The 9,065-nt window shown below is 55.7% G+C and overlaps 1 protein-coding gene across 25 annotated transcripts in view; it reads left to right on the top strand.

Annotated features, from left to right (window-relative positions):
• The first annotated feature begins 1,575 nt into the window (after positions 1–1,575).
• Positions 1,576–9,065, top strand: part of SUPT20H (SPT20 homolog, SAGA complex component) — a 28,011-nt gene continuing 20,521 nt past the window's right edge. For 6 of the 25 annotated variants that reach the window (XM_045838913.1, XM_045838911.1, XM_045838907.1 and 3 more), the window contains exons 1-5: positions 1,576–1,639; positions 3,799–3,887; positions 6,194–6,229; positions 6,890–6,948; positions 7,213–7,279. In XM_045838913.1, coding sequence (XP_045694869.1) covers positions 3,885–3,887; positions 6,194–6,229; positions 6,890–6,948; positions 7,213–7,279 — 165 coding nt within the window. In that variant the 5' untranslated portion in view covers positions 1,576–1,639; positions 3,799–3,884. Of the gene's footprint in view, positions 1,688–2,267; positions 2,287–2,716; positions 2,885–3,798; positions 3,888–6,193; positions 6,290–6,887; positions 6,949–7,212; positions 7,280–9,065 lie in introns of those variants that run through there. The other 19 variants (XM_045838894.1, XM_045838899.1, XM_045838910.1 and 16 more) reach the window with 14 other exon arrangements.

Genomic DNA, 9,065 nt, shown 5'->3' with positions numbered 1-9,065 from the left:
CTCTGGCTTTCTCCAATCGTGTATACTCAGAAGAACTAACACACACTTCCGTACCAGTATTCATAGCAGCGCTGTCCCCAACAGCTCAAAGGTATAAACGATCTGAGTGTCCATCCGTGGGTGGATGGATAAAATTGTGGTACATATGTATAAAGGGATGGAACATTAGTCATAAAAAGGAATGGCATTGTTGCTACAAGGTGGTTGGACCTGGAAAACATGCTTCGTGAGTGAAAGACAGGCATGAAAAGGTCACTGATTCCACAGGTGTGAACATCCCAGCTTAGGGAAATCCGTAGCTTTGGAAAGGCAAAGCTACCAAGGCCTGGGGCAGGGAAGGAAGGACAGGAACTGCTTGGGGGGGTGGTGGTGATAAAACTATTTTGGAACTAGGTGAAGCTGCTGGTTGCACAACACTGTGAACGTAAATGCTCCTGAGTTGAACAGTTCAAAATGTTCCCTTTTATGTTGTACATTTCACCTCAGTAACATCTTTCAGCTCCTAACTCTACATACAACCAAAAGTTGTTTACGCTGCGGAAGTGTTACAGATCCGTAGAGAAAGAGAGATTCTGGAGTCCGGAGACCCCTTTCCCTGCCTCTGTTCTTGTCTCGCAGGGAGAGACATTTTCAGGCAAGAGACAAACGCGTATTACAGGAAATGAAATAGCACGTTTATTTATGAAATACACATACAAGCACAAAACTGCAGGCAGGCCCGGCTAGTCTAAACGCCCCACATGCAGAGGAAAGTTGAAACTTTGTTCTATACACTTAAGCCAAGGCTACAAGCGGGTACTTAGCTAATCTAAGTACCCTGGCTATTGGGGTTCAGGAGTTATACACCTCAACTGGCTTCCAAGCACCCTCCTTCTTGCCCTCGGGAATAATGCACAGCTACAAAGGCTTTCTCAGTTCGTAAAATTTCTTTGTCCTGGTTAGTGAAATCGTTACAGAGGCCCTCCTCTTCCTACTCCATAATCCCCACCTGCGATGTTCAGCACACCGGGCAATCTCAGTACCATTGTTGCAGGAGCCCCTTTCCTCGGCACAGGCTCAAGGACTCCCCCTCCTCCTGCGCTATTGCTTGTGATGCTCGGGACCAGACTGCCCTGCCTTTGTTTCCCCTCTGGTCGCCCATTCCTAGCTGCCACCTGACAGAATTACAGACATTGCAACGTAAGCTAGTGACTCGGTGTCTTCATTGTAAAAACCGTTCAGCGAGGGTTTGGGGTTGTTTTTTTTCCAACATGAAATTCATTGGCGCTCGATACACTACCAAAGGCTGCAGGGCTGGACCAGCAATGCGGGATCACGGCACTCCCCTCCCCTCGGACAGGCGGGGCAGCAAGGAATGACCGCCCCAGGCTGCCCCCACCACAAGCTCAGCAGGACCCGTGCCCCTTAACCACCCCCCATCCTTCTCCGCACAGTGAGGACCGGGAACGCGGGCACCAGCCCTGCAGCGACGCCCCCTGGCTGCCGAGCCCAGCCAGCGCGCCCGGCCCCCCAGGGCCCCCACTTCCGCCCGCGGGCGCCGTGGCCCCGCCCAGCACGCCGGCCGGAAGTGCGGCACCGGAACTGGCCCCGGAGCGTCTGCGGCGGCGCGCAGGCTGAGGGCGTGCGCAGCGAGCGGCCGGTAGGGCTCGCGCGTCGCGATCCGGCCGAGTCTGAGGCGCGGTAACGGGTCTCCGTGGGGCGGCGGCGGGCGGGGTCAGACCGAGGGGCGGCTTCCCGCGTGGCCTTTCGCGCTTTCGGGAGCCCGGGGGCGGGGAGGGGGAGGGAAACGGTGTCCGCGGGGAGACGGGCCGCGCTCAGCCGGACGGACGCCCTCCGGGCGGGCGGCTCCGCCGCCTCTGTCGGTGCCGCCAGGCACGCTTTCCTGTGCGGCTCCGGTTTTCGGGGTCCGGTCGCAGGAACTTGGGAACGCGCGAGTGTCTGGCGAGCGCGTCTTCGGGGGCGGGTTGGTTGCTCGGGGTCCGTGTAAAGTCAAGGCCGTGCTCCTCGCCGTTGGGGGGCGGCGGTTTGCTGGTCGAGCTCGAGCCGCTGGAAGACGCTCGGGTCGGTGGGAGAAATCCGCGGCGTCGGTTGCGACGTTGGCACGGGGTGGGCCGCTGGTCGTCGCCATGGCGACCGGGGGCTCGGGCGCGCGGCTGCGTGTCCCGGCGTGCCGCGCGCTCCTCGCCCGCTGGGGCTCGGGACTCCGTCCGCAGCCGCCGGCGGGGTGTTCCCGGGGGAGCCGGGGCGGGGCGGCGGCCGGGAACCGGGGGTGCAGACCGAGCGACGGTAAGACGAACAAGTGTAGGTGGGTCCGAGCAGAAGCAGGCCTCTGTTCTTCGAGCTTCGCTGACTTAAACCGTGTGGACACCGGTGCTGGGCCGACGGGTCTGCAGGCCGCAAGGTTGCGCGGCCGCAGTCGGAGACGAGAAGCGGGTGGAGGGGTGCGCTCCGGCCGGGCGCGGCCCGGGTGCACAGAGACGGGGTCACGGCGGTTTCCTCCGGCGCCCGGGGCACCCCGAGGCTGCGCGGGTGTTCGGTGTGTGCGTGGGGGGGGGGCTGTAGCCCTGAGATAATGGGGGGTCGCTGGGCCTTGCTCACCCCCATGCCCCCCGTGGAGTGCCCGGAGGTCTGATATCATGCTTGATCTCGTCCGAGAGGTGGAGGAGCCGTTAGGCATCTCCTTTTTTTTTTTTTTTTTTTACTTATTTATTTTTAGAGAGGAAAGGCGGGGAGAGAAACATCAATGTGCTGTTGCTCGGGGTCATGGCCTGCAACCCAGGCATGTGCCCTGGCTGGGAATCGAACCTGCGACACTGGCATCTCGTTTTGAAGCCGCCCAGCTTTGCCCGTGTGTCGAGTATCTTCAGCTAATGTGGATTCACGGGTCAGGAAAGTTTTACCTTAGTTTGAATTCATAGTACGTCTCCTGTGACCTCTTGAAGGGTCAAGTTAATGTCTTAATCTTTTTTTTTCTTTTAAGATTTTTTTTCTGGTTTGGGTGTTGTTATCCCTCCTGTTTCCTCTCCCCCCTCCCAACGCCTCCCCCCTCTTTTTAATAAGCTGAACTGGCAGAACCTGGGCTTCGGGTTCACCAGGACAATGGTACAGGGAGAAGACAGTTTCCTGTCACCTGAAGGTGTGCTTTTAGCTCACTTACATGGACGCAGGTTGCAAGGAGTTAAGTAAAGAGTTTGATGAAAAATCCGCCTTGAGTGGCATCACTCAGCGCGGACCGACACCGTCTCTGGGGGAGGCGGAGGGGACGCAGCGGTGGAGACCCGCTCAGGCCGCGTCTTCCTGAGCTCCCGGGAGCCGGGCAGCCCTCTGGGTAGTGCTCCGAGGGCCCGCTCCGTGCGCGGCTGGGGGAGGGTCGGGGAGCGGCTCGGCTTTGGGGGACACGGCCCAGTCCGAGGGAGGAGGGGCGTGGCCTGGGGGGCACCCGGGTGGGGGGCCGAGACGCGTGCTGGGAACACCGAGCGCGCCGGGTCGGGGCCGTGGGCGTTGGTGACAGGAAGCGGACACAAACCCCTCGTCCTCAGCTCTGCGGGGGCCGAGTGTTTCCGAGGATCGCGAGTGGTCGGAGTGATCTGTGGACGCGCAGACTGTTCTGCCCCGCCTGCGCAAGCCGCGCTCGGCAGTGGCGAGGGGACGGCCGCGGTGCAGGGGTTCTGTTGCCTCTTGTTAAAAATGTGCTAGACCCTCATGCTCTTAACACAGTTTCTCTTCCTAATCACTAAATCGTCTCGTCTGTCTTGGTAGCTCTGCGTTAACGTGGGGCTTCTGTCCTTGTCTTTGCAGTGCTGTCACAGAGGTATTGAAGGACATGCTTTTCACCCTGCTTCTTCCACGCAGCTGAGCTTCCGTCGGACCCGCCTCCTGCCGCGATGGTAAGCCGCTCCTGAGCGCGTTGGTGTTTGTGTTTCAGAGTGCGCTCCTCCTGTCTCCATGAAAGCACCCGGGTTACAGGTGCACGGGTCCTCTGGTAACCTGTTCCAGTTCCCCAGCTCGGAAATTGCCTAGTGGCCACTTGCACGGTCTCCACAAAGTGGGGGGCTCATCTCTCGATTCACTGTTAAAATTATTATGTGCAGGTTATGCAGACAGTCCTCCTTTATCCCTGTGGAATGGTAAAAAAGTGTGTACTTCTGTTTACCATAGTCCAAATCATTGGTAAGGAGGATGGTTGTTAATAGAAGCACTTTGGGGGTTTCTCGTATATTTAAGTTCCTTTTAATTTAGATTTTTAGCAAATGTTTTAAACAGATGTAACATGCTCACAGCAAATGACAATTTGGGAACATGGGTGTTAGCTGTCTGATGGCACATTTCTGTTCCTGGAGTCACGGTCGCTAAACGTACTGTGGGCTGCGCCTCTGACTTTTGCCATTAAAGTGTTAAAGCGGGGGGTGGGGGGCACTCTGTCAGACATTAAAGCAGCAGCGGCGGCATTTGGCTGTAGGAGAGTCAGTGAACGCTGACCCCCACGTTGGATAGACCTTCGAAAACACGGTCTTCCTCCTCCCGGTGGGACCTGGCCCCTCTGCCCAGCTCTGTGAGAGGCGGGCGGAGCTGTGGCGGTGGGCACAGCCCTGGCTTCCCCTGTGTCGTGCCCGGGCGAGCGAGCGCGGGGCTCCTCTGTGCAGAGGAGGAAGGGGGCGGGGGTTGTCGCTGCCTCTGGGGGGAGGGGTTGATTTCGGCAATGATGGCTTTACCCGAGAGGATGGGCCATTGAAAACCGCCCTAGGGTACGTATTTGATTGTGATCTTTCAACTCTTTATGTAACTCCAAGGTTTTGTGGCCCAAACAACTTAAAGACTTTAGGTATTTGTCAAGTGTACATATCCACGGTTAAACGTTTGTTCTGGGCAATGCTTAATACTCAAGAATCTCATCTTGCACCGTTTCGTTGGGAATCCAATCCTTGTTTTTTCAACAAATCAGTATGCGTATCCTTTGAAATGACATATTTCTGACTTTTTCTACATTTTAAAGTTTGAGGTGTTTTTTCTGTGGTCCGACCACAAAGGCCGGCTGTGTGTGTCGTGTTGCGACCCCTCCTCCTGGGGTCCGGAGTCCGCAGTGCGTGTGCCGCCCTTCGGCCCCGTGCGGCTCTGGTGGGCACTGCGGGTCTTTCCTCCGTGTAGCTTGGAAGATTGGCTTGTTGGGGTTCCAGAATAAAACAAAAAAAAATAGATCCTTTTAGGTAAAAAAAACGAAAGTCCTGTGCCTCAGCGGCATTGGAAACGCCTGTTGTTGTGAACCGAAACACACAATAACGAGAAGGAGGAGTCGGTGGTGGTGTATTTGCTTAATTTTGTTTGAGACCTAGTACTTTCGTTTGTAGAGGTCATTACGAAAGAAACCTTACGAATGAGGAAGATGGAGATTACCTTCTCATTTCTCCCTCTTGCCTTAAAATAAGGGCCTCTAAGCGGTGGGTGGAAGACAGACTGGCTAGCAGGCCCTAAACCGCACAAGTGGCGGTGACGCTGCGTCCGTCGGCTGCAGGGCGCCTCCTCGCCCACAGCGCAGTGTGGCTGAGTCGGCGCGGGCCTGCGTTCGGTGGCGTCCTTCCGTGTTACCTGGTGGCACCTTTTTCTCTACGCTACCTAAATCGGTGACGCTTGCTTGTAGTTGGTGGTGTCCCAGGTCTTTGAAACGTGGTAATTAGCCACTTGTTTTCTGCTGGGCACCCACCTAAAGATGTGGCGGGGGACCCTCGGCAGGGACATGCTGGTGGCCTCTAGGCCGACATGGGGCGCCGGCCTCCGTGCTCTCCTCAGGGTTCCCGGCACATGGGGGGGTGGCGTCTTTGCTGCACTGGGATTGCGCACTCGACGTCCCGCAGACTGTGCTGAGCGGAGCCCTTAGGGTGCAGAGGAAGGCCAGGGTTATAAAGTGGTGGTGGCTGCCACGTCCAGCCCTCGGCCCCCCGTCAGCCTCACGCCCCGGCCGGAGGAAGCCATGTTAGCGGTTACCTAACCTGGCGGCCGTGGTTTTTCTTCAGAGCGAACACTGAGTACGCAGTGGGGGCGGAGTGCCGAAGGCAGAAGTCGAGGGAAATGTGTAAATGTGTTGGGCTGATTTTAGAAAATGGAATGCAGGCACACAATTACAAGTGTCGTGCGTGTGTTACATTACCTTCTGTGAAGATGACCGGTGCCACTGAGCGCCTCTCTCTGTGTCTTGCAGCAGCAGGCTGTGGAGCTGGCCTTGGACCGTGCGGAGGTGAGGCCCGGCTGGGCTGCACGTGGGGACCCCATTGACTGTAGCTGGGAAACCTCAGTTGTAAGAGGTTTTTGTCTGATTGTCAAAGGGGTACATTAGCATTATTTCACAACAAGTGTGCAGATAATTTTGCTGTAAATATATAAAAATACTGGGCGATGTTTGAATCATTCGTTACTTGAAATTCTCAGATAATAATGCTAAGGAATAAAAATTAAATAATGGTGCAGAGGAAATGTTATTTAAAGAAGGACATAGAATTTCTAAAATCACGTTTTCCTGTTGTGACAAGTTTTCTAATTGCTGGAGGACGGGGATGAGTAGCTGAGAAATACGGAGTCCTTACGGCCGAGTGTGGTGCTGTGCATGTTCTGAACAGCCGTAGGACACGCTGAGGATGTCTGGCCTGTGAAATCTCAGCTGTAAAGCAGTATGATTTCACTTATATTGTAGCAAGGAAGTACAGTTTAAATTTCACCTACGTGTAGCATATTTAGGACTTAAATAGCTTTCCCCGGCAAGGCACCATGTAGTGTGAATTAGAGGCCCGAGGGACGGAAGAGCCTCTTTGGCCTCACGTGTGTTTTGCACGCACGTAGCTCTCGTCCCGTCCCCCGAGCAGCAGGCACGCTGGTTCACGCACGGACTTCTCTCTTCCAGTACATCATTGAGAGCGCCCGGCAGAGACCTCCCAAGAGGAAGCACCTGTCTGGTGGCAGGTAGGGGTGCTTTGTTACCTGCTGGCGTCGCGGGTGCTGGGGGCCGCATGCGGGCGCGTCCCGGGAGGCACCGTGCTCGCAGCGCCGTGTCCCTGGGCCTGGGCGCGTGCTGGGGCTGCCCCGCTGGTGTTAGTTACCGTGTCCAGGGCACGCCCCGTCTTTGAGAATTGGGGGCGGGGTAGTGGGAAAAATTCAGTAACATTTATTTTGCAATGATATTTGTATTTACATTATTTTTGTAATTGTCTTTGTTTTAAATTTTAGGAAATCTATATTTCAGAAGCTCTATGACTTGTACATTGAAGAATGTGAAAAAGAGCCTGAGGTTAAGGTAAGCACACATTTTTTACATCATTACAGCTTTTGCAGTGTGGAGGAGGAGGTTGGGCCTGTTGCATTTGCAGCAGACACTGACCGATGTTTCTGGGAGTGAGCCAGCTCCTCTTCCAGCCAGATCCCAGCCACTTGGCAGCGGACCTGGAGCTCTGCGACAGGGTGGGGGTCACGCGCCCAGGTGGGGGTTGGGGGCAGCGCTCGCCGAGGAGCAGGCTGTCCGACGGGAGGTCAGGAGCGGCGAGGCCGCCGCGTGTGCAGGCCCGGAAGGCAGGTGTGAACTTGTGAGCCCGGGAAGCACAGCTCAGCCCTGGGCAGTGACCGCGCTGTTTTCCGAGGGATCGACTGCAAACCCACTGTGCCCGCCCCGCGCGGCCGGGGACCCCTTTCCCTCCTGCCGAGCGGGGTGCAGGCCCGGGTCCTCGTGGCCGTCTGCCCGGAGTGTTCGCGTCCCCCCAGGGCTCGTGGGGAGAGTGGGCGTGGTGGGACACGGCGAGCTCGGTCACAGGAACTAGTTCACGGCCCGGTTAAATTCACTCGTTTTCATTTAGCGTAAAAGTACGGACAATAGAAATTTAATAGAAATTGATTTCTTGACATTTACTGTACTCTTGGGTTGTACGGGTCTTAACGGACTCCGTGAGCCTCTGTTCTCTCTCCCTGATTCTAAAAGGGGTGTCATTTTAGCCCTGGCCAGGCAGCTCCGTTGGTCGAAGTGTCATCTCATCCACTGACAGGGTGCGGGTTCAAGGTGCGGGTTCAATTCCTGGTCAGGGCACCTCCTGCCTCCCCCCCCCCCTTCTAAAAGTCAAGCAGATCCTCAAGTGAGGATTTAAAAGAAAAGAAAGAGTGTCATTTTAACTTTTAGGTTAAAAAAAAAAATCAGTGGAATTCCAGTGGCATCTAACCTCTGAAATCCTTACGTTGGTAGAAAGATGCTTGTTAAACCACAGATGAATCTTAGAGTAGGTTTTGCACAGGTTTCATTGAGGCACACTTGATGCATAATAAACTTCACATTAATGAAGTAATGAAAGTAAACATTTTATGAGTTTTTACATGTGTACACCCGAGAAACCATCCCTGGAACCAGTGTGGTGAGCACACTCTCCCCTCCGGGACAGAGCGGGGTCAGGATGGGGCCAGGGACGTGGCCCTCCGCCGGGTCGGCTCACTGCACGCCCCGCCCACTGCACGCCCCGCCCACTGCACGCTCGGGTCCGGCCACGCCCACACCCGCTGGCTCTTGCGCTGCCAGCGCCTTCCCTGCGCCAGCTTTCCTGGGCGGTGACGCAGGCCCACATGGCCCCGGAGGAGCCTGACGTGCTGGCTTGTCCTGTAGGGAATGTGCCTTCTGACGCGCGTGCTCCCCCCGCAGCTCCTGGGCCGGCCTGTCCGTGGAGCGGACCCCGCTGTCAGAAACTCCCCGCTCTGCCCTGCCGCGGGTCACGGGGTTTCCCACGCTTACAGCGGCTGTACACTCCAGTCTCTTCACTAGGTTTTGTTTTAAATGTCAAGGTGGTTAAATGTTTGTCGCGTTTTAAAATACGGCAGTGTAGCGTTGTGGTTCTCTGGTGACAGTAGGTCGGGAGTTTGTCGTTTCTCTCTGCACACGCCTGTGCGGACATGTCTAGTACAAGACGCTCAGAACGTGTCTTTGAGTTCAGGCAAGCGTTCTGTTGATGGGTATCTTTTGCAAATAAGATTTCGTGACAAGAAATGTTATTATATCTATAATTGGGTTATATTTTAAGCCATGCATTTCTAAAACAATGGATTTTAAT

This window comes from Phyllostomus hastatus, unplaced genomic scaffold (assembly GCF_019186645.2).
Source record: "Phyllostomus hastatus isolate PE091 unplaced genomic scaffold, TTU_PhHast_1.1 phas_contig_29, whole genome shotgun sequence".
Lineage (NCBI taxonomy): Eukaryota > Metazoa > Chordata > Mammalia > Chiroptera > Phyllostomidae > Phyllostomus > Phyllostomus hastatus.
This window is presented reverse-complemented; position numbering and strand designations above follow the sequence as displayed.